The sequence below is a fragment of the Pristis pectinata genome, chromosome 9 (genome assembly GCF_009764475.1).
Source record: "Pristis pectinata isolate sPriPec2 chromosome 9, sPriPec2.1.pri, whole genome shotgun sequence".
Taxonomy (NCBI): domain Eukaryota; kingdom Metazoa; phylum Chordata; class Chondrichthyes; order Rhinopristiformes; family Pristidae; genus Pristis; species Pristis pectinata.
The window spans coordinates 1,567,109-1,592,966 of NC_067413.1; the positions used below are offsets into that span (position 1 = coordinate 1,567,109).

General features: G+C 44.3%; 1 protein-coding gene across 1 annotated transcript in view; it reads left to right on the plus strand.

The window, feature by feature from the left end:
• Window positions 1-25,858, plus strand: part of abcb8 (ATP-binding cassette, sub-family B (MDR/TAP), member 8) — a 55,114-nt gene that overhangs the window by 19,897 nt on the left and 9,359 nt on the right. Inside the window, 7 exon segments of the mRNA XM_052022796.1 lie at window positions 6,383-6,563; window positions 9,195-9,280; window positions 9,664-9,761; window positions 17,635-17,740; window positions 20,649-20,682; window positions 20,927-21,063; window positions 25,329-25,423. Coding sequence (XP_051878756.1) covers window positions 6,383-6,563; window positions 9,195-9,280; window positions 9,664-9,761; window positions 17,635-17,740; window positions 20,649-20,682; window positions 20,927-21,063; window positions 25,329-25,423 — 737 coding nt within the window.

Here is a 25,858-nt window from a genome sequence, read left to right on the forward strand (position 1 = left end):
GGCAGACAATAAGGTGCAGGGCCATATGCAGTTAGATTGTGAGTCGAGAGTCCATCCTATTTGCACTAGGGGACTGTTCAATAGTCTTATAATGGCGGGATAGAAGCTGTCCTTGATGCCTGGTGGTTTTGTAATCTTCTGCCTGATAGGAGAAGAGAGAAGGTCTGTTTGCAAAAAAAAAGGAATGAATGATGAACCCCTTTATATATGTTTTGATGCCTTAGTCATCCACAAAGATCAGTTGTACATGTTTTGACAAGTTTCGCCAATTTCCTTTGCAGTGTGTTGGGGAAATTGGACCAGGCATTCTTTACCGTGTCATGATTCACCCTAATCATGGGTTATCTTTTTTCCCATGGTCATTAATATGTTGTTGTCATGAACCTGTGTAGTGTGTTTTCTCAATAACCATCATATATTGAAGCAAAGGTCACTATAAACAAGGAACAAAGAAAGTCGGACCTAAATGTGATTTAAAAGGTCCCAATTGGGCACCGATTTTATGTTCACTGAAACTCCAGGATAATGTTTCGTACATGAGCAGCTCTGAGTATTGCAGCATCACTGCACTGTGTCTCTCGGTGTAAGGGGCTGTTACTTGTGGTCCTACTGGCAGCTGTCTGAATGCGGTGCGTGGTTGTGATCAGACCAGTCCATTGTGAAGGTGGCTAATTCGGATGCCATTCCACTCCACATTTCCCCACCCACCCCCCCCCCCCCCATGCTGTAATTTTTCTCCCTTTCTGTTTCCCCTTATTTCTTGCAGCCTTCCCAGTGAACAGTTTGCAAATGACTGCATCAGGGAAGGCTCAGCAAGTAGCTTCTGTTGTGAGATACGAGCATGGAGTGTTCCACCCTTCTGCATGGCAATGAAAACCATTAGAGTAATTTGTTTGAGCAAGAATCTCCCGATTCTGCAGTTTTTTCCGATGACATGTTGTGACTTTGTTTAATTGGTTGATTATTGTCACATGTACCGAGATGCAGTGAAAAGCTTTTTGTTTGCCTGTCATCCAGACAGATTATTCCGTACATAACTACGTCAAGGTAGTACAAAATGTGGAAAACAGTGTAGAATATAGTGTTGCTGTTACAGAGGACGTGCAGTACTGTGCAGGAAGACAAAGTGCAAGAGCCAATGGTGGACAAGGTAGACTGAGAGATCAAGAGTTCATCTTGGCGTTAGTGAGAGATCCATTCAGCATCTTGTAACACTGGGATGAGAAGCTGTCCTTGAGCCTGGTGTATGCATTCTCAAGCTTTTTGTATCTTCTGGAAAAGAGATGACTGGGGTAGGTGGGTTCATTGATTATGTTTGAATGAGCCACGGAGGAGACCAAGAGCTGCTAGATGAACAAGCAGATAGTAGCGAGACCCAGTGAGAGATCTCTTGGAAGAATTTCTCTGAACTGCAGGTCTTCATACTCTTTACATACAAAGATAACATACCAATTTCAATAGTTACAAATACATGGACTTACTGCAATATTTCAAATGTTTCCACGGGGATTACATATTTGCAACCTTACTGACAAGGCCTACTCTGAATATTCAAACACCTCTGTTGGGACAAAGTAATTCACCTGGATAATCTAAAAGCTTTTGAGAACAAAACATCCAAACATTTTTTTTTAACCGCAGAATGTGAAGGCTGACTCTGTAGATGCATAGACACCCTCAAATATTGATTGACAGAAGAAATATAACTGCGACCATGTCTGATGTGCTAGGTGGGAAAATGGTGACTGAAGTCACCTTTGCATCTCTGTCACAATGGTGAAAAATATCTTTGCTCATGATGTCTGATGGCTGGTGTTCCATGTAGTCCCAATTAATATGGACTACATGCTCTGATAGATGCTCTGGAGCATCTGGACAGTAAAGACACATACATTAGACTATTGTTTATTGACTACAGCTCTGCCTTCAATACAATAATTCCAAGCAAGCTTGTCACCACACTCCAAGACCTAGGACTCAACACCTCCCTCCGTAACTGGGTCCTTGACTTTCTAACAAACAGACCGCAATCAGTGAGGATAGGCAGCAATACCTCCAGCACGATTATTCTCAACACTGGTGCCTCACAAGGCTGCGTCCTCAGCCCTCTACTCTACTCCCTATACACTCACAACTGTGTGGCCAGGATTCTGCTCTAACTCCATGTCAACAGTTTGCAGATGATACCACCATTGTAGGCCGTATCTCAAACAGCGATGAGTCGGAGTACAGGAAGGCGTAGAGAGCTTAGTGGATGGTGTCATGACAACAACCTTTCCCTCAATGTCAACAAAACAAAAGAGCTGGTCATTGACTTCAGGAAAGGGGGTGGTGTACATGCACCTGTCTACGTCAATGGTGCTGAGGTCGAGAGGGTGACAACTTCAAGTTCCTGGGAGTGAACATCACCAACAGCCTGTCCTGGTCAATCACATAGATGCCACAGCCAAGGAAAGCTCACCAGTGTCTCTACTTCCTCAGGAGGCTAAAGAAATTTGCTTTGTCCCTTTGACTCTCACCAACTTTTACCGATGCACCATAGAAAGCATCCTATCTGGATGTATCACGGCTTAGTACAGCAACTGCTCTGCCCAAGACCGCAAGAAGCTGCAGAGAGTTGTGGACACAGCCCAGCGCATCATGGACACCAGTCTCCCCTCCTTGGACTCTGTCTTTACCTCTCGTTGTCTTGGTGTAGCTGCCAGCATAGTCAAAGACCCCACCCACCTGGGACATTCTCTCTTCTCTCCTCTTCCATCGGGTAGAAGATGCAGGAGCCTCAGGGCACGTAACACAGCTGTCCTTAACTGTCCTTAACAGCTTCTACCCCACTGTGATAAGACTATTGAACGGTTCCTTATACAATGAGATGGACTATGACCTCATGATCTACCTTGTTGTGACCTTTGCACCTTATTGCACTGCACTTTCTCTGTAGCTGTGACACTTTACTCTGTACTGTTATTGTTTTTACCTGTACTACATCAATGCACTCTGTACTGACTCGATGTAACTGCACTGTGTAATGAATTGACCTGTAAGATCAGTTTGTAAGACAAGCTCTTCACTGTACCCTCGGTACAAGTGACAATAATACCAATACCAATGGGACTATATTGTCTGTACCTTAGGCCAATGCATAGCAGAATGTCTCATGGTCATGTCAGTTTCCAAACAATATGCATTGAGTGTGGCCCCCTCTGTCTTCACAGACAGTGCAGTTTGTTTACACAGCTGTCTTTGTAATCTCAAGACTGATTACTGCTTGTTACATTTGAACTGTTTGAAGGCTGGTTCTGGTTTGCATTTATTGGATAATATATCTTGCACATAACTCATTATTATAGTTTCTTCTCCCTAACACCAACATCAGTCATGTCCTAACTTGGCATTAGGGCAAAAAGCAGCACCAGAAGTGGATGAAATCTAATTTCTGAGCTTTATTCTCCTGCTTCAGCATGGTATCTCTGAGTCACCAAAGCCTTTAATTCCCAGGAGCAGTGAAAGATTTAACCCTGTACCCTCAAACTCCACTCACTCTAGTTATCTCTCCACAGATGCTGCCTGACCTCGGAGTGGTGTGGGAGAGGAGGGGACAGTGGGATCAATTCTTAAAGTCAGGCAGCATCTGTGGAGAGAAACAGAATTCTTGTTTCATAGAAATCAATATGTTTTGGTTATTGGTTTATTATTGTCACTTGTACCGAGATACAGTGGAAAAACTTGTCTTACAAACTGATCATACACGTCAATTCGATAAGATAAGATCTTTATTAGTCACATGTACATCGAAACCACACAGTGAAATACATCTTTTACGTAGGGTGTTTCTGGGGGCAGCCCGCAAGTGTTGCCAACGCTTCTGGCGCCAACATAGCATGCCCATAACTTCCTAACCTGTACGTCTTTGGAATGTGGGAGGAAACCGGAGCACCCAGAGGAAACCCACACAGACACGAGGAGAACGTACAAACTCCTAGTGCAGTTACATTGAGTCAGTACAGAGTGCATTGATGTAGTACAGGTAAAAACAGTAACAGTACAGAGTAAGTGTCACAGCTACAGAGAAAGTGCAGTGCAATAAGGTGCAAGGTCACAACAAGGTAGATCGTGAGGTCATAGTCCATCTCATTGTATAAGGGAACTGTTCAATAGTCTTATCACAGTGGGGTAGAAGCTGACCTTGTCTGGTGGTACGTGCCCTCAGGCTCCTGTATCTCTTCCCACAGGGGGAAATGTAGGGAACATAAGGGGAAAAGTTTGTGATAGGAGGGAAAACAGGAGAGACTGAACAGGAGAGACTTATTATGGGAAGCGAGGGAAGAGGTTGCTGCACCTTTGGCGACGATCTTTTCATCCTCACTGGCCACAGTAGTGCCAGAAGATTGGCGGGTGGCAAATGTTGTTCTTTTGTTTAAGAAAGGGAGTAGGGATAACCCTGGGAATTACAGACCAGTGAGTCTTACTTCAGTAGTAGGCAAAGTACTGGGGAAAATTCTTAGAGACAGGATTTCTGGGCATTTGGAGAAGCATAGGCTGATTAGGGACTGTCAGCATGGCTTTGTGAGGGGCAGGTCGTGCCTCACGAGCCTGATTGAATTCTTTCAGGATGTGACAAAGCACATTGATGAAGGTAGAGCAGTGGATGTGGTGTACATGGACTTTAGTAAAGCATTTGATAAGGTTCCTCATGAAGGCTTATTCAGAAGTCAGGAGGCATGGGATCCAGGCTATGTGGATTCAGAATTGGCTCGCCATAGAAGACAGAGGGTGGTGGCAGATAGAGCGTATTCTACCTGGAGGTCGGTGACCAGTGGTGTTCCACAGGGATCTGTTCTTGGGACCCCTGTTCTTGTGATTTTTATAAATGACTTGGATGAGGATGTGGAAGGGTGGCTTAATAACTTTGCTGATGATACCGTCCATAGATCCCTCAAGGTTGCCGCGCAGGTTGATAGGATTGTTAAGAAGGTGTATGGAGTGTTGGACTTCATTAGTCGGGTATTGAGTTCAAGAGCCACAAGGTGCTGTTGCAGCTCTGTGGAAACTCTGGTTAGACTACACTTGGGAGTATTGTGTTCAGCTCTGGTTGCCTCATTATAGGAAAGATGTGGAAGCTTTAGGGAGGGTGCAGAGGAGATTTACCATGATGTTGGCTGGATTGGAGAGCGTGTCTTATGAAGGATCGGTTGAGCGAGCTAGGGCTTTTCTCTTTGGAGAGAAGGAGGATGAGAGGTTGACTTGATAGAGGTGTACAAGATGATAAGAGGCATAGATCGAAGTGGACAGTCAGAGACTTGTTCCCAGGGTGACAATGGCTAACATGAGGGGACATAATTTTAAGGTGATTGGAGGAAGATATAAGGGGGATGTCAGGGGTAAGTTTTTTTTTATACAGAGGGTTGTGGGTGCGTGGAACGTACTGCCGGCAGAGGTTGTGGGGGCAGATACATTAGGGACATTTAAGAGACTCTTAGATAACCACGTGAATGATAGAGAAATGGGGGGCTATGTGGGAGGGAAGGGTTAGATAGATCTTAGAGCAGGATAAAATGTTGGCACAACATTGTGGGCTGAAGGGCCTGCACTGTGCTGTAACGTTCTATGTTCTATGAATGACTCGGGTAGTGGTAGAACAGGAAGGGAAGAATCGCTGATGGACCATGTAAGAGTGAGCATAGTCCAAAGTCAAGGTTCAAAGTGGAGTTTATTGTCATCTGCACAAGTACATGTGAGCACAGGTGCAGTGAAAAACTTACCTGCAGCAGCATCACGGGCACAGAGCACCAGAAGCAGCATTCGCAAGAAAAACATAGATTAAACATCGACAATTTTTACAAGAAAGAACATAAGATAGAAATTAGCAGCAGAGGGAATGAAACTTTCTGATTCTGTCTGGGAGCAGGAAGCAATTTTTATACAATCATCATTGTAGCGGAAAACAGTGAGGCAGGGTCCCTGAGGAAGTCTGAAACAAGGTCTGTTCCACGTATCCTGTGAACGCTCCTTCCGGGTGAAGCAGCCCTACTCTTGCACTTCTTTTATTTCCGTTTACTGCATTCGGTGCTCACAATATGATTTCATCTACAATGGGAGAAAACAAAAGCAGATTAGGTGGGTGCTTTGCAGAATGCCTCTCTTCAGTCCACAGGGGTTACCTGAGCTTGCAGTAGCCTGTCACGTTGATTCTCTATTCCACTCGCACTTCAACCTCATGTCCTCTTTGCTGTTCCATTGAACTCCAACTAGGCTGGTTCTGAAATAAGCTCATTATCCTGTAACCATAACTCGGTTTTTCTCTCTCTACAAATGCCGGCTGTTCTGCATTCTCTTTTATTTCAGATTTCCAGCTGCTACAGTGTTTTGTATTTCACATTTGCAGTATTTTCTTTGATCTCCAGGGTTTGAAGAGTATCGCACAAACAATCGGCTGCTTGGTATCTCTCTACTTTGTTTCACCAACACTGACTGAACTCATGTGTGTGGTCATGCCAATCCTGGTTGGAACTGGAGCATACATGGGATCCTACCTCCGGAAACTTTCCCGAAAAGCTCAGGAGCAGGTATGGCTGGAAATGCTTGTGTGGGTGCTAGTAAAATATTGAGCAAATCCAAATTTTAGGACAGAGGAACTGGGTGAGGCAAGTCTAGAGAGGCAGCAAAGGCCCAAGGGAATGAGTCAGATGGTAGGTACAGGTGAGTATGTAACTAATCAGGGCTGGTGTCCAGATGTAAAGGGCAGATTGTTAGAGCTGGTGCAACTGGGTTGTTTAGAAAGGGTTGTGGCCCAGTTAATTGACAGAACACCAATGGGAGAGTGGAAGGAGATTAGTGTTTAGCAAAACATGCAGGAATTAGTTAAAAGGGGATAGAGGAATGAAATTCATAAGCATAGCAGTCAGAAGGGGATTGAGCCCAGAGCTACCAGAGTCTTGGTTGTTGGCACATTTCTTTCTGAGTCAGCAGGCTGGGGGTTTGAGATCTGTTCCAGGTTCCAAGACTTGAGCTCATCCAATTCACCCTAACTTCAGCAGTCCAATAAAGAGGGAGGTATGTACATTCAGAAGGCCAGTACTGGGGGAGGAGTGCCCTGTCAGGGGGCAAAGCTAGAGGAGATGTGGCCCATCAGGAGGGCAGCACTGGGGTAGGATTGCACGGTCTGAGCAAGACCAGGAAGGTGTGTGCAGGCGGGGCAGTAGCAGGGGGAGGCTTGCCCTGTCGGGGGTGGCTTGCTCTGTCAAGGGGCATTGCCTGAAGAGATGACCCCTGCAGAACCAGGCCAGGTGTGTCCTATTGAGTAGAATTAAGGGTGAGGACAGTCCTGATGAAGTTGTGCACTGTCGGAGGGATGTGCGTGACTTATTATTCACTGGCAATGCCCATTTTCAAAACACATGGCAAAGCAGACACAGACACATTGGATTTGCTTCCAAAGTGCATAAAACATTGTTACAGATATGGTGTAAAACTCCGTCCACACTGTCCTGTTAAACATTCCCAAGGCAATCAGGGGGATGCTATTCTGACTGCAGCTCTGTGATCAGTGGTGTTCCGTAGGGATCAGTGGTGGGACCTCTGTTTGTGATAAGTGGTTTGGACAAAAGTGTAGTTGTGCTGATTGATAAGTTTGCAGACGACACAAAATTAACAGAGTTGTGGACAGTGAGGGAGGTGTCAAAGGATCCAGCAGGATAGAGATCAGATACATCGGCAAAGAAATGGCGGATGGAGTTTAATCGGGACAAGTGTGAGGAGATGCATTTTGTGAGGACAAATGTAAGGGGAAAGGACTGTTGAGTGTATTGAGGAATCTTGGTGGGCAAGTCCGTAGATCCCTGAAAGTGGCAACACGAATGGATAGGATGGTAAAGAAGGTGTACAGCACGCTTGCCTTCATCAGTCAGGCCATTGAGTGTAGAAGTTGGCAAGTCATGTTGCAGCTGTATAAAACTTTGGTTCAGCAACATTTGGAGTATTGTATGCTGTTCTGGTCACCACATTACAGGAAGGATGTGGAGGCTTTGGAGAGGGTGCAGAAGAGGTTCACTAAGATGTTGTTTGAATTAGTGAGTATTAGCTATAAGGAAAGGTTGAACAAACTTAGGTTGTTTTCTCTGAATCTTCGGATGCTGTGGGGTGACCTGATAGAAGTTTATACAATTTATGAGAGGCATTGATAGGGTAGACAGTCAGTCTTTCTCCCAGGGTGGAATTGTCAAATACTAGAGGGCATAGCTTTAAAGTGAGAGGATAAAGTTTAAAGACGATTAATGAGGCAGGTTTTTTTCCACAGAGAGTGGTGGGTGCCTGGAACACGCTGCCAGGGGAAGTGGCAGAAGCAGATACAATAGCAAAGTTTAAGGGGCATTTAGACAGACACATGAACAGGCAGGGAATGAAGGGATACGGACCAAGTGCAGGCAGTTGGGATTAGTTGAATTTAACATCATGGTCGGCACAGACATCGTGGGCCGAAGGGCCTGTTCCTGTGCTGCTCTGTTCTATGTTCTAATTACAGCACAGATTTTCTGTAGAATCTCCGTCTCCAAGAGGAGAAGCATATTAGACACACTATTATTATCCTGTCCTTATCACTCAGCATCCTGACTTCAAAATAGTTGTTACTGGGTTAAAATCCTGGCAGTTCCTTACGAACAATATGAATGGTACTATAGGAGTGCCTTCACCATGCAGACTGCAGGGGTTTAAGAAACTCATTGGCACCTTCTTGAGGACAGTTATGAACAGTTCATAAATGCCTGGCTTGTGTTGATGTCAACATCCCAAGCATGATTAAATATTTAAGAAGTGCAGCACAGATTGGATAAAGAGTAGCAATTCCTCTACACTATTATTAGGAGTGTGTCTCATTAGGTTGCCTTATACTGCAGTAGATCTGAATTTTCCCATTACTTGTATGCTCTCCTATCCTTGCACTGTATTCATGCCATTTGAGTAGTTTTAAGCTAATTAGGAATCAGAGCTGAATGGTTTATTCATCATGATTCAAGTTGTAAGGAAAAATTAAAATATACAAAGCTAGTGTTTTTCCACTGACCATGGCTGAAATGATTTGTACAAATTTATCCTTTTGAGTACTGAATGTCTTTTGGAATTTAATGGCTAAAGTGCAGGATTTGAGTTTCTAACTTCACTGATTCAGTCTGGAATCTCTTTTAATAAATTATTTGCAGGTTGCCAAAGCAACATGCGTGGCAGATGAGGCACTAGGAAACGTACGGACAGTGAAGGCGTTTGCAATGGAAGACCTGGAAACTGAGTAAGGAATGTGGGAGCCATCCTAGTGGAGCCAATACCAGGGCTGACAGACTGACATGTTTTCTATTGTTAACTTAATGTTATTCAGTCATATGCCTTGGAGTAATGGAGACAAAATGCATATTGCCCTCTTTCACTAGTTTGTATTATCACAGGACAGGAGATGGTGTTAAGTCATGCAGGAGGTGTGCAATACTAGATGGGAAAGAGTTATCCACTGTGTGCTCTACATGTGTAAGCTTTGTTGAAACATACATAGATCATGCCTCATCTAATGCAAGTTAATAGAATCAGTGAGAGAATACAGACTGTGTATCATTGGACATAATGCATTGCTGATGGGAATATTTTGACTAACTGCTGATATTATTCCTGATTTTTAAGGCTTTTCTCAAAAGAAGTGGATAAATCCAGGGATATCAACCAGTATCTAGGTTTGGGAATTGGCATCTTCCAGGGATTATCTAACTTTACACTGAACTGTAAGTAGTGCCATTTTATTCATCAGTAAATGCCATCCAATGGGAGCAGAGAGACAGAGAATGCTGTGGCAGGGAAATACCAGAGAGAGGGAGGTGATCGGTATTGTTATTGTAACAAAACTGGAGTGGCCACAGTAGCACCTTGAACGTTACAGACAGAAAGAAAGAGATGAAAAGAATAATCAAGGAAAATAGAAAGAGAAAGCTTTCATTGATCAGGTGAATAACAAAGGAGGAATCAGAAGAGCAACCAATGGATGCACAGGTAACAACAGTAAGGTGGTCGAGATGATGGTGAATTTCTTTGCCCAGAATTTCCCCAAGCATGTTAAAGATTTTCTTGGTGTTGGAGGAAAAGATTATAGAAGATAAACAGTGTAATGAAAATATTTAATAAGCCAATTGGACTTCAGCAGGATTAAATCCCCGATTTGAATGAATTATATTTGTGAATATTAGAAGTCAAGTCGAGTTTATTGTCACATGCACAAGTACGGTGAGGTTTCATTGTACCTGGGAAGAGCTAGCAAGTCACTGTTGCACATACACAGTAATTTGTTCAAAACATGATAATCAATGGAGGAATGGCAGACTGAAATTCGTGTATTTAGTGTCACGAACCTGCAACAAAAGAAACACACTGAGCATGATTCAGTGTTAAAAACTATTTTATTAATTACTACTTATGATAATACGTAAAATAAAAGTAAAAATGTTAGTATGTTAGAATTCAAAAATGTTAAACCTCGAACGTTAACCCCAAAACTAAACTCTTCGTGTGTGTGTGTGACAAAGTCCCAAACTCCAAGTTCCGGAATGGTTCTTAAAGTTCAGTTCCACAAGCCATAAGGTGAAACATGAGCAAGGGCTTCTTCAACAACCACCGTTGTCTGAAGATAAGACGTAGACGTAGAGAAACATAGAGAGAGTAAATACGAAATCCAAATGTTCCACGATGGAACCCAAACGACACTTCAGTGTTTACTCGGTAGTGACTTCCTCACCCCGAAAAGCATCCGAACCGTGGTCGTCCACACATAAATACCTGTTTCCTTCTACAGGTCAGCAACAAAGTGAACTCCACCGGATTACTTCCAACTTCCATACATGGATTTCAGTGGCAAACACAGTTATTGTTTCTCATCCATCGATAGAGAAAACAAGCAGGCTGGTGTCTCTCTCCCTTCTCTCTCTCTCTCCTTCTTCTTCTGCTTCTTCAACAACGTCATTACGTCCTTTATCTTCTATTGACATAAGCACGCCCCACACACACATACACACACACACTCTATCTTAAAGGGACTTTCACTGAGTCCGTAACATTAGGAAAAGGGATAGATAATCCGGGGATCCACAATCTTTACTGAAGGATGTAATGGAATATCTAGATACAAGTCAGAAGAAGGAACACTGAGCATGGATTCCAAAATGCTGTCTTTGACCAATGGATGAATTCTTGGAAGGAGGAACAGAACAATAGATTAGAATATTGTATTAGATGCATTACTTGTGGATAAAGGCTTTATAGGCTCCTTGTATAACATGTGAACCTAGTGAACAGGTACTAGAATAGATGCAAGCTGCTGGTAAAATGAAAGAGAGTAGGGGCTTGGGATAATGTCACAGACCAGCCAATTGCGGGAAATGGTATCCTGCAGGGATCAGTGCTGGGAGTGCTTCTGCTGATCCATTAAAGGTTTGCTTTCATGAACTGGAAGTGCAGTTTCAAAATGTGGGGATGAAACTATATTCTGAGCATAGTTAATACACAGGAGTATGATAAGGTACTTGGAGAGTCATACAGCACGGAAACAGGCCCTTCCGCCTATCTGGTCCATGCCAACTAAGATGCCCATCCAAGCTAGTCCCATTTGCCAGCGTTTGGCCCATAACCTTATGAACCTTTCCAATCCATGTATCTGTCCAACTGTCTTTTAAAAGTTGTTTCAACCAATTCCTCTGGCAGCTCATTCCACATACGTACCAGCCTCTTTGTAAAATAGTTGCCCCTCAAGTTCCTATTAAATCTTTCCCCTCTCATCTTAAACCTATGCCCTCTAGTTCTTGATTCCACAAGAAAAAAACGGAGTGCATTTACCCTATCGATGCCCCTCATGATTTTATACACCTCTGTCTCCTACGCTCCAAGGTAAGAGATCCTAACCTGTCCAACCTCTCCCTACAACTGAGTCCCTTGAGTCTTGGCAACGTCCTTCTAAATCTTCTCTGCATCTTTCCAGTTTAATCACATCTTTCCTATAGCACGATGACCAAACCTGAACACGGTACTCCAAGTAACAATCTGCTGGAAGAACTCAGCGGGTCAAACAGCATCTGAGGGAAGAAAGGAATTGTCGATGTTTCAGGTTGAAACCCTATATCATTTATGTGCAAGGAGTCCTGATGCAGGGTTTTGACCCGAAACATCGACAATTCCTTTCCTCCAACAGATGCTGCTCGACCTGCTGAGTTCCTCCAGCAGATTGTTTGTTGCTCCAGATTCCAACATCTGCATGTCTCTAGTGTCTCCACAATACTCCAAGTGTGGCCTCACCAGTATCCTGTGCAATCGTATCATGACCTCCCAACTTCTATACTCAGTGCCCTAACTGATGAAGGCCAGCGTGCCAAAAGCCTTCTTCACCACCCTGTGTGTGACTCCACTTTCAGGGAAACATGTACCTGAACTCCAAGGTCCCTTTGTTCTACAACACTCCCCAGGGCACTATCATTCACTGTGAAAGTCTTACCTTGATTTGACTTTCCAAAATGCAACACCTTGCATTTATCGGAATTAAACTCCATTTGCCATTCCTTGGCCCACTTACTCCACTGATCAAGATCCTCTAATTTTTGATAACCTTCTTCATTGTCCACTATACCACCTATTTTAGTGTGACCTGCAAACATACTAACCATACTTGAAGAAATCATCAGATCAGGTGTGATCTTGGTAAATTTAATTCCTGTACATGAAAGCGTTATACATTTTGCAGGAGAATAAGAAACAAGAGGATAATCTCCCCTCCTATGTTTGGTTTTGTGAATGTCAGTGGTAGGCTCTAATATAATGGAGGAACAAAAGTACATGGGGATCCAGATACACAAAACATCAAATAAAGCAAACCAAGCACTAGGTTTTACTTCTCAAGAGATAGAAATGACTCGTGAACATGTACTTAAATCCTGGTTTGACTACGTGTTTAATATTGTTCTCATTTTCTGCAGCATGCTGAGAAGCACCCTAATGGAGGAGTTTGATCGGACAGACATAGGGAAATAGCTTTCAATTGTGGGGATGTCCAGGCAGTCACTAATCAATCCAGTAGGGAATTCAGTACAAACCGATTTATCCAGGGAGTGATACAAATATAGAACCTTCCACTAGAGGAAGTGGTTGAAGTTATATAGCAGCACAGCAATTCATTCAGTTAGCCTATTGATCTGGAGATACAAATTCAAATCCCACCATGGCACTTGTAACAAGATAGATGAGTCGATGCACAAGTAGCAACATATGAGTATGACCTAACATTTATTACAGGGACGTGCTTGCAGGATGACAGGACTGGGATTCATTCAATATTCTAAAAGAACAGGGAAAAAGGGAAAGGAGGTGGGGTAGCTGTGTTAATCAAGGAAGGTATCAGCATGGTGCTGGGTAGTGATAATAGATGCACTGGATAGTGATGTGGAATCGATTTGGGTGGAAATAATGAATATCAGGGGAAGGAATACATGAGTGGGTGGCTTATCAGCCCTGAGGGTGTTGCTTCTCAATAGAACAAAGCATAAATAGACAAATGCCAAAGGCATATAAGAAGGGAACTGCAATTGTCATGGGTAACTTTAATCTGCATATCGATTGGACTAACCAAACTGGCAAGTGTACGATGGAAGAAGAATTTGTGGAGTGCACGATGGATAGTTTCTTCGAGCAGATGTTACAATCCTATCCAGAAACAGGCTATTTTAGATTTAATCATGTGCATTTCTGGATACAGGTCAAGGGTGAACACCCAGGGTCCATAACCAACCTCCTCAACTTAAATAAAGGGCAGTTACAAAGGTATAAAGATAGAGTAGCCTTGTGTGGACTGGGTAAATAAGCTCGGGATAGCTCAGTGGATCAGCAGTGGCAGGTATTTAAACAGCTAGTTCATAATGCTCAGCAGAAGATTATCCCAATTTGAAAGAGGGATTCCATGGGAAAGATGAACCATCTGCAGTCAACAAAGATTAAGTCAATATAATATTATTATTAATATAAAAAAAATTAAAGCAAACAAAGTAGCAAGTGATAGACAGGAGGGCTGGTAATTTTATAAGGACCAGTAGGGAGAGATTAAAAACTGAATAAGGAGAGAGAAATTGATCATGAAAATTGGCAAATAATGTCAAAACAAACAGAATGTACTTCAATGAATATATGGAAAGGAAGACAGAGCTGAGGTGAGTGTGGGACCCGCAGAAAGTGAGACTGGGGAATTAATGAAGGGAAACAAGAGATGATAGATAAGTTAAATCAATACTTGTCATCAATCTTCTCGGTGGAGAACACTGCAAGTCTCCCAAAGATACGTGATGGGCTAACTTCAAACAGTACGGAGGAAGTTGCAGCAGTCGCTATCATTGAGAGACAAGGAATTAGAACTAATGACACCAAAAGCGGACAAATCACCCGATGGCATGCACCCGAAGATTTTAAAGGAAGCAGCTACAGAGATGGTGGAGTCATTAGCTGAAGTTTTACAAAACTTACTGAGTTGGGGAAGGTACCAGTGGATTACAAAACCACTGTGATTCCTTTGTTTGAGAACAAGAAAGACAAAAAGCAGATAAGTATAGGCTTGTTAGCCTAACATCTGTTTTTGGCAGATGCTGCAGTCTATAATTAAGTTAGAAATACTAGTCATTTAGAGAAGCTTGATATATTAAGACCAAGTCATCAAGCCTTTATGAAAGGTAAACTGTGTTTGACAAATTTCTTCGAGTATGTAACAAGCAGAGTTGATAGAGGTGAACCTGTAATGTATTTGGACTTTCAGAAGGTATTTAACAAGGTGCTACGTAAAAAGGTTGATGCATAAAATAAGAGCAGGGAGGTTATGGTACAGTTTTATAAAAACCAAACAAACAAACTGCTGGTGGAACTCAGCAGGTCAGGCAGCATCTGTGGAGGCAAAAGGATGGTCAACTTTTTGGGATAAGATCCTGCATCAACTGCTGATGCTGAGACTCAACCCAAAACAGTCTCATATTTCTACCTGTTCTATGTCCTGCTGTAGGAGTTCTCCAGGGATTGGTGTTGGGGGTCATTTCTTCCTTTGATCTATGTTAATGTCCTAGACTTGGATGTGAGCCACATTGTCTAAATTTGCAGATGGTACAAAACTTGGCCATATTGGGAAATGCGAGGAGGGTAATGATAGATTGCAGCTGAAATAACCGGGTTGGTAGAATGGGCAAACATGTGGCAGATGAAATTAGATGTGTAGGAATGTGAGGCAAAGCATTTTAATAGGCAAAATAAGGAGAGACAATACAGAGTAAAGAATACTATTCTAATGGGGGTGCAGAAGCAGAGGGACCTGGAGGTATGGGTACACGTACCACCCCCCCCCCCACAACAGACACTCTCTTCTTCTCCTCCCACCCATTGGGCAGAAGATAGAAAAGCCTGAGAGCATCTATCACCAGGCTCAAGGACAGCTTCTATCTTGCTGTTATAAGACTAGTGAACTGTCCCCTAGTACAATAAGATGGACTCTTGACCTCACAATCTAACTCATTATGGCCTTTCACCTTATTGTCTGCCTGCACTGCACGTTCTCTGTAACTGTAACACTATATTCTGCACTCTTTTACTGTTTTCACCTTCTACTATCTCAATACACTTTTGTAATGAATTGATCTGCATGGACGGTATGCAGGTTTTTCACTGTACCTCGGTACATGTGACAATAATAAACTAATTTAACAATTTAAGATGAGATATCTTTATTAGTCATATGTACATCAAAATGCACAGTGAAATGCATCTTTTAGGCGGAGTGTTCTGGGGGCAGCTCACAAGAGTCGCCACGCTTCCGGCACCAACATAGCATGCCCACAACTTCCTAACCCGTATGTCTTTGGAATGTGGGAGGAAACCAGAGCGCCCGGAGGAAACCCACGCAGACATGGGGAGAACGTACAAACTCCTTACAGACAGCGGGCGGAATTGAACCCAGGTCGCTGGCGCTGTAATAGCATCATGCTAACCACTACACTGAGTTCCTTTGCTAGAGAGCCAACATGGACATGATAGGACAATTGCCTTCCCCCCGTGCTGTAACCTTTATGTTAGCCTGTGCATTATCAGTTGGCCTCATTACCCGTTACCAAATCCAAGAGTGTCTGCTCCATAGTTGGTTTCATAATGTTTTCTAGGAAAATATTCCAAATGCACTCTATGAATTTGCTTTCATAGCTGCCCTTTCAAATCGATTAACCCAATCTACATGATGAAAGTTTTCCACAATTATTGCATGCCCCCATTATTTGTTGATTTATGTTGGTTATATCAATGTGACTATCGTTTGTAGGCCTGCACACCACTCTGACCAGCATCTTCCCTCCTTTGCAGATTGTACCTCCACCCAATTGGACTCAACAGCTTGAGCCTAGATCATTTCTCAGAACTGTTCTATTTCATCCCTCATCCAGTGCTACCCCACCACCTTCTCCTTCCCACCTATTCTTAAAAATCAAATATCTCCAAAAACATTCAGGGAATCTACAGTTTCTTTCTTTTCTGTCCTTGTTTATCTGTCCCCAGTCACCTGATCAGTTCACCATCCCTTATCGTTCTCATTTAGTCCCTCCCTACCAGAGCTTTAAACAAGTCCCAGCGTTTTACCTGTCTGCTTGAGAAAAGGGGAGGATCACAGCAGTGATCAGAGAAAAATAGTTTCCAGGAGATAGACATTGTAAAATTGGAAGAAAGGAGGTCAATGGTTCGACCTGACACTGCAGGTAGTGACCATTGGTTTTATTTGTTGACACAAAATTAATGCTTATATTTATTCTTGGGAAGTGGGCATGGTTGCATATGCTGACATCTATTGCCTATCCCCAGCTGCCCTGAATGTGTGGCTGTGAACCGCCTCCTCCAACTGCTGAGCCCTTGTGCTGAAGCAGCTCCCACAGCTGTGGGGGCAGAGAGCTCCGGGACATTTGCCCTGTGACAATGAAGGAATGGTGATACATTTCCAAGTTAGGGCGGTGTAAGACTTCAAGCAGAGCTTGGTGGTGAAAGTGTTCCCATTCACCTGGTGCCCTTGTGTGGGAAGGTGCTGTTGAAGACTGCTCAAGTTGCTGTGGATAGTAAACCCTCCAGCCACGGTGAGCTGGTGGTGGAAGGAGTGGATGTTTAAGTGAGTGGGTACCATGTTGATCAAATCTTGTGCAGGATGCTATTGAGCTTCTTGTTTGTCGTTCCCACGAATCTGACCTCCATTGGTTCCAACTCCCCCAACAACTTAAAGGCATTTTCATGTTCCAGTCCTATTACGGCCTTGCCCTTCGCTTTCTCTGCAACCATCTCCAGGTTGCTGCTTCCCACAGAATTCTAGATCTGTGCCTTCAGATACTCATCCCTTAATTTTGGGAATTCCATTCCAATAACCCTCTGCCTCCCCACTTCCTAGTCTGCTTATGGGACACTTACTTAATTCACGTTTTTGTTACTTCCCCAAAAGTCTCCCCCTTTGTTATTTTGATGCTATGTGATATACCTTAGAACATTTATCTATGTGAAAGGTCAGTTGCTTGTGTCTGTTGTTGCAGGTTTATTATACAATAAGGTGTCAACTACTGTTGTCTCTTGCAGGTGTGGTCCTGGGGACGATCTGTGTCAGCGGATCATTGATGGCAAAGGACCAGCTACGCGCTGGCGACATGATGTCGTTCCTGGTGGCAACACAGACTGTGCAAAGGTCAGGTGGTGGGGGTGCTGGTGAGCTGTACGGCTGCCAGTTCTTTGCAGAACAAGTGGATTGAGAGCCACTACCTATAGATGGTGACGTGCACTGAGCATTTCTCCTTTATCCTCTGGCACCAGTTCCAACACTATGCAAACCCAGTTGGGCATGGGTCAGATGTTCAGATGCAGCATTGGCAGTGAGTTATTCTCCCTCTGGTGCAAGGGTTCAAGTCTCCAGCTTCATACTACGATGTGGAGAGTCTCCTCCGTTGATGGTTGTTGTCCCGGTTTGAAGTAATATTTACTGGGAGTGCTGACAGATGGTGTAACCAACATTATTCTGTATCTAACCTGTGCAGTCCCTGCCTGGGCAGTGCAGAGGGAGTTTTACACTCTGAAACCACACTATACCAGCTCTGAGAGTATATCATGGGACAAGGTAACAGGAATTTTATCTTCTATCCAACCTTTGCTCCCCTTGCCCTTGGAATGTTGGATGTTGCGTGGTAAGTGGAGATTTACCCTGCACCCAACCAGTGCTGCACATACAGTGGGAATGTTTGATGGAACAATGTAGAGGGAGCTTAAGTTTCTGAATCTAACTCTTATATTTAACAATTTTTTTCTCTGTCCCCATTTTTATTTGTTTTTTTTGTTTGGGGGAACTTTATTATATTAAAATATCATTATATTAAAATAACGTTATTAAAACATCAACAACAGTAAAATTAAAGTCAGGCCGCTGGAGGAACTCAGTGGGTCGAGCAGCATCTGTAGCTGGAAATGGTCAGTCAACGTTTTGGGTTGAGACCCTTCATCTAGACTGGTCCAACATTGTTGAGCTCATTTCTTTGCTCCAAATTCCTGCATCTGCAGTCTCTTGTGTCTCCAGTAAAATTAAAATGTTGTCCTCTGTGTCTGGGGTACATTGCAGCCCTATGATGCCCACCACTGCTGAAAAGTCTCCGGTGAGACTGTGGACATTGCGTGCTCCCTCTCCCAGAGACATTTAGGTACAAATGTAATCCCAGTAAAGCGGCAGGTGGCCTACGTGGAAGGATGTCTCAACGACCCACTGTCTGGACCTATGCATGACCACATTGGGCAACTCCAGCAGCAGACCGACAAGTAGGACCTTTCACTGACCTGCCCCTTCCAACCTGGTGCCCGAAGCTCAGGAGCATGGGGCTGAGGAAACCCCCTTCAAGTATCCAAAGAGGGGCTGGAACTTTGTGCACTCCATGTGTGCACGAAATGTGGACTTGTCCACTCTGCAGAAGTGGCAAGTGGAATGGGAGTAAGTGAACCAACTTAAAACCATATGCATGGGGCCACTTTGAGCAACACACTCCAATCCAGGTGCCCCAGGTGAAGGGGGAAGATTCCCGCAGTGCAAGACCCATCACTGGGACTCCTACACCACCAGCTGGCAGAATGCTGACAGATGTCCAGACGGCAGACAGTGGTGAGGAAGTGGAGAGCCAGCTGGAACAGTCAGTACAGGAAGGCTCTCTGTGTTGTGTGGAATGACTCCGAGGGCATTTCCAAGCTCAAGTTGTGCTCGACTGGCTCACCGGGAGTGTTTGAAGGTCCTTCGTCTGATGCTGGGGGTCAGGTTCTTCCACAAAACTCTGCATGCATTTTTGATGTTGTAAACCTAGAGTGATGGAGCCACAGGGGAGGCTGCAGCTGCAAGGTGACAGAACAGGGGGAGCTTACTCTGTATCTAACCCAATGCTGCCCCTGCCCTGGGAGTGTGTGACCAGACAGAGTAGAGGGAGCTTTACTCTGTACCTAACCCATGCTGTCCTTCAACCTGTTGTAGCCCTGGTGGAATTTCCTTAGGAGCTATAACATTTTCCAGAAACCAGTTGGCTCTGTGGTGATGGGTACCAAGTGCATTTGGCCTGACCATTAAAGAGCGACAAAGAGGATCTGTACAAAGATGCCCATGAGCCTGATACTGTCCTCACCAACCCCCACCCAACTACTCTCCAGACTACAGATCCATTGACAGGATGAATCTGTGGACTGCAGCCTTTTTATTTAGGATGGGGAATAATTTGTGTCGAGTGACATACTGGTTATGTTACTGGACTAGCAGCCAGAATTTTGGACCATTGATCCAGAAACACCAGTTCAAATCCCATCAAGTCACAAATAAATCTGGGATGTTATAAAACTATATAGTCTCAATAACAATAGGCACAGAACTGCCAGATTGCCTAAATCCTATCTTGGTCTGCTAACATCCCTCAGGAAACCTAGAACATAGATGTTGTGCCAAACTAATGAAGCTAATGATACCTAATCCCTTGTGTCTGCACAATGTCCATATCCCTCCATTCCCTGCACATTCATGTGTCTATCTAAGAGTCTCTTAAACCCCTCTATCATATCTGCCTCCACCACCACCCCGGCAGCACATTCCAGACACCCACCACTCTCTGTGTGAATATAAATAAAAAACCTGCCCCACACGTCTCCTTTGAACTTTCCCTCTCTCACCTTAAATGCACGCCCTCTGGTATTGGACATTTCCACCCTGGGAAAAAGATACCAGCTGTCTACCCCATCTATGTCTCTCATAATTTTATAAACCTCTATCAGGTCTCCCCTCAGCCTCCACCACTCCAGAGCAAACAACCCTAGTGTGTCCAACCTCCTTTAGCTCATACCCTCTAATCCAGGTAGCATCTTGGTAAACCTCTTCTGGGGAATCTATTGCCCTTGTCTGGTCTGCTGTTTATGTGATTCCAGACCCACGAACGTGGTGGACTCGGGAACCGTCTCCTCAGTTCAGAAGCTGGGAACTGAGGATGGGAAATAAGTGCTGGTGTTGACAGTGATGTCCACATCCCATGCAATGAAAAATAGAATAGCTGGTTCTCAAGTAACACTTTCTTTCTCTGTCGGTGCAGGTCCTTGGCACAGATATCTATTGCCTTTGGACAGGTGAGTCCATAATGTCAAACCCCAACCGAGTGACAATGACCCTCCCCTACACTTCATACACAACACCAAGACCCTAACACCCCTGTGGCACCACACCTCCCAAAACCCCAACACTAACACTACCCCTTCCCCACAAGCCTGCTACTCCCACCCCCGTCTGCCATTTCCAACCTGGTCTGCAAGCCCCACTCTCTCTAACTCTGAATATCCCAACTGTGATCCCACTTCTCTCTGTGTTTGCCAGATCATCCGTGGAATGAGCTCTGGAAGCCGAGTGTTTGAGTTCCTGATGTTGGAGCCGACCATCCCGATAAGAGGTGGGCACCAGATCCCATCGGATGCCCTGGTTGGACACGTCCAGTTCCATGACGTTACATTCAGGTCTGTAAGAGCTGGAGAGGTCCATCAGTTCACACATAATATTGGGCATTGCATCGCTGGGCTTCAAGTGGGGTAATATCACCCATCGATCCTCCTTTGACCATATAGAAGTTAGATTTAAACCTTCATACAGTGCAATGAAATACTGCTAAGTTATGTCAAGGTACAGAGGAAGCTCACTCCACACTGAACTCTCAAAAGTTCAAAAGCAAGAACAGCATGGGTTAGACATAGAGTGAAATTCCTTCCACACTTCTTTCTGTGTCATTAAATGCTTCCTGCTCAAGTCCAGTATGGGTTAGATGCAGGTTATAGATTCGTAGAGTTGTGCAGCACAGAAACAGGCCCTTTGACCCACCATGTCCACGTCGACCTGTTTGTCCATCTACACCAATCCCATTTGCCCGCATTAGGACCGTATCCTTCTACGCCCTGCCTATACAAGTGTCTCTCTAAATGCCTCTTAAACATGGTCATTGTATCTGATTCCAGCACCTCCTCTGCAGCGGGTAACAACCACTCTCAGTGTAAAAAAAACTTTCCCCTCAAATCCTCTTTAAAACTCTTTCCTCTCACCTTAAAGCTGTTCCCTCTTGTTTTTGATATTCCAACCATAGGAACCTTATATACCTCTATAAGGTCATCCCTCTGCCTCCTCTCTCTAAAATGAAAGTGCTCCAATCCAGGCAACATCCCGTTGAATCTCCTCTGCACTCTCTGCAGTGCAACGTCTTTTCTATAGTGTGATGACCTGAACTGCACACAATGCTCCAAGTGTTTTGTAAAGTGGCAATATAACATCCCAACTTTTATATTCTATGCCCCAACCTTTGAAGGCAAGCATGCCAAATGTCTTCTTTACCAGCCTGTCTACTGTGTTACCACTTTCGGGGAACTATGGACTTGAACCTCAGGTCTCTCTGTCCATTAATGTTCCTTAGTGCCTTACCATTTATTTCATACGTCTTATTGCTATTTGACTTCACAAAATGTATCATTTCACACTTGCCAGGACTAAGTTCCATCTGCCAATGCTCTGCCCAAGTTTCAATCTTATCTCTGTCCTGCCTTAGACAACCTTCTTCACTCTCCACACAATGCCACCAATTTTTGTATCACCTCCAAAGTTACTAATCATACCTCCTACTTTCACATCCGTTAATATACATCACAAACTAGCATCCCAGTACTGATGCCTGTGTTACACACTGGCACAGACTTCTAATCAGATAAACATCCTTCCATCACCAGCCCTGCCTCCTATCACCAAGCCAATTTTGGATTCGATTTAGCCAGCTCTCCCTGGGTACCAAGTGCCTTAACCTTCTGGACTTGTGTTTTATAAAGTTGTGATATAACGTCCAACTTTTCTATTCTACGCCCCGACCTATGAAAGTTTGCCTACCATGCAGGACCCTCCTCTACACAGTTCCACCAAATGTGCCCAGAGCTAAACAGCATGGGTTAGCTGAAGAATAGAATCGGAGAGGGAGACAGCGACGTTGCAGATAGTGCAGTTGCCACACAACTCCAGGAACCCAGGTTTGATGCAGATATTAGATGCTGTCTGTGTGGAGTATGCATGTTCTCCCTGTGGCCCCATGGGTTTCCTGCAGGTGCACCAGTTTCCTTCCACATCCCAAAGATGAATTAGCTCAACTGTCCCTTTCTTGAACCTTCCTTCACCATGGCTTCCCATCTAGCATAGTTCATAGAGCTGTCAACTGTGTCCCCTCTATTTACCACACTCTTGTTCTTGACTCTTCTCCCAGCCACAGCAAGGATAGTTCCCCTTGTCTTCACCTTCCACCCCATCAGCTTCCATACTCAACAGATCATTTCCGGCAGGATTCCACCAGCAGACACATCCTCTCCTTTCCCCATTCAACATTCTGAAGGGACTATCCCCGCTGTGATTCTCTTGTCCATTCCTCCCTCTCCACCAACCACTCTCCCTCTTGCAGCCCTTTTCTGTGCAACCGCAGGAGATGCAACTCCTGCCCTTTCACCTCTTCCCTACCTACCATCTAGGGACCCAAACACTTCTTCCAGGTGAAGCACTTGTACTACTTTCAATTTAGTGAATTGTGCTTATGGGTCATGTGGTCCTCTCTACAGTGGGCGAGCCAAATGCAGATTGGTTGGAATTGGAACAGGAATTGGTTTATTATGCGTCACGTGTACTGAGATAGATTGAAAAGCTTTTGTTTGCATGCCGTCCAGACAGATCATTCCATCAGGGTAGTAAAAAGAGCATAGAATGCAGAATATGGTGTTGCAGTTACAGAGAAAGTGCGGTGCAGGTAGACAGAAGGGAAGGGCTACGACAAGGTAGACTGGGGGATGAAAAGTTCATCTTTTAGTGTATGAGAGGTCCATTCAAGAGTCTGACAACAGTGGGAAAGAACTCTCTTCTCTTCAGTCTGTGACGGCAACTCTGAGCTCCCAGTCTCCTGTCACTTTAATTCTCTGCTACACTCCCACCCTGACCTACCTTGTCTTCAGCCTCCTACACTGCTTCAAGAACAGCACTCATTTTCCGTCTGGGTGAAACAAAGCCCTCAGACTTAAATTCGCACTCTTTTTCTCAGAATCAGGTTTATCATCACTGATACATCGTGAAATGTGTTGTTTTGCAGCAGCAGTACAGTGAACGACATAAAAATTACTATAAGTTACAAAAATAAATAGTGCAAAAGAGGAATAACGAGGTAGTGCTCATGGACCGTTCAGATGGCGGAGGGGAAGAAGCTGTTCCTGAATCGTTGGGTGTGGGTCTTCAGGCTCCTGTACCTCCTCCCTGATGGTAGTAACGTGAGGAGGGCATGTCCCGGGTGGTGGTATTTGTGGTCTCTCCACAAACATGGCTTCAACTGGTAGTTTTTGAAGTGATTGTTGTTGTGACGACTTTGATCTGCTCCCTTCTGACATTCCCTCTGTTCTCTCCACCTTTCCGCTTCTGATGTGGCTCCTTGACCTGAAACGTTCACTCTGCTTCTCCCTCCACTGACGCTACTCCACCTGCTGAGTGTTTCTAGCATTCTCTGGTTTTGTTTTGGATTTCCAACATCTGTAGGTTTTTGCTCCAATATCCTTTTTACCTTTTCACCTGGTTAGGGAGGGGAAGTCACTGATGAGGCAGCCAACGTTGCAGAGCATGGTCCCAGCAGTAGCAGTGAGGTGAATAATTATCCATTGTTGACAAATAAACTTTGGATAATTCACCAGGGAGAATACTGTGCACTTCCTGGTGTTACATACTGGCAACAAAGGAAACACACCGGGTCATGTATAAGTGTTAGAAACTATTTTATCAATAACTACTTATGATAATAAGAAAAGTAAAAATGTTATATATTAAACATTAACCCCAAAGCTAAACTCGAAGAGTGTGTGTGTGTGTGTGTGTGTGTGTGTGTGTGTGTGTGTGTGTGTGTGTGTGTGTGTGTGTGTGTGTGTGTGTGTGTGTGTGTGTGTGTGTGGCAAATTCCCAAACTCCAAGTCCAGGAGTGGTTCTCAAAGTTCAGTTCGGCAAGTCATAAGGTGAAACGTGAGCAAAGGCTTTTGCACAACCACTGTTGACTGAAGAGGAAATGTAGAGAGAAAAGAGAGAGAAGTTATGAAATGTAAATGTTTCACAATGGAACCCATACAACCCCTCAATCACTGATGATCTCCATTGCTTTGTTCCGAAGTATCTGCCACCCCGAAAGGCATTAGAGACGTGGCCGTCCACACAAATACCTGTTTTCCTGTACAGGTTAATGACAAAGTGGACTCCACTGGATTATTCCAAAAATCCATATATGGATTGTAGTGACAGACACAGTTACTGTTCTTCATCCATTGATACAGAGACCAGCAGGCAGTGTCTCTCTCTCTCTCTCTCTCCCTCTCTCTCTTTCTGACTCACTGAGCAAACCTCAGCATGTTGTTATCTTCTGCTGTCGTGATGACGCCACACACACACACACACACACACACACACTACCGTACTATATCTTAAAGGGACATACACCAAATAGCAACCTAATCCGTAACAATGGAACATTCCCATTTCCCTGACGAGATGAACAAGGCTTCAGTGCAGCACTAGGGTTTCAGGCTTGATGATGGGCTTAAGTTTCTGAAACAGCACTCAATGCAAACTTTTGATGGTTTGCTGGACACCACCTCCCTCATCAACCACCAACCCCTGAGCCGTAAATAACACTGACGAGACTCCGTTGTCAATCAAATTGAAGAGCTTCTCTTTCTTCCCTTAGATATCCCACCAGACGTGGTCACTTGGTGCTGAACAAGCTCAACCTCACCTTGCCTGCCTCTAAGGTGGTGGCCATCGTGGGGCAGTCGGGGACAGGTGAGGACAGTTTCATATTGTAGCCATGAGCCAAACTTCCTTCTCACTCAACCCTATTCCCTCCAATCTGCTGACCATCCAGTCTCTCCTGCTGGCCTCTACCTTACCTGGTATTGTTGATGGCTTTCTCTCCTTGGATATTGCTTTTCCTGGTGTTTTCTCATTACCCTCCTCCATTCATGCCATCTCCCATCCTGTCTCCAGCCTCCCTTTGCTGTTCACGGTGTAGTCTCCTGATCTCTCCCAGAACTCCTCAATTCCTCCAACAGTTTTCTGCCCCAATTTCTGTGGTCCTGCACCACTGTGATGAAGGTAACCTGCCCCTCTTCACCCTTCTGGACCTGTTCAACATATCCACTTCTCAGTGATAACCTCGTCATCCATGCTGTCACTGCCCAGATCAGTGACGTCGACTGTTCCACTGCTTCTGATATT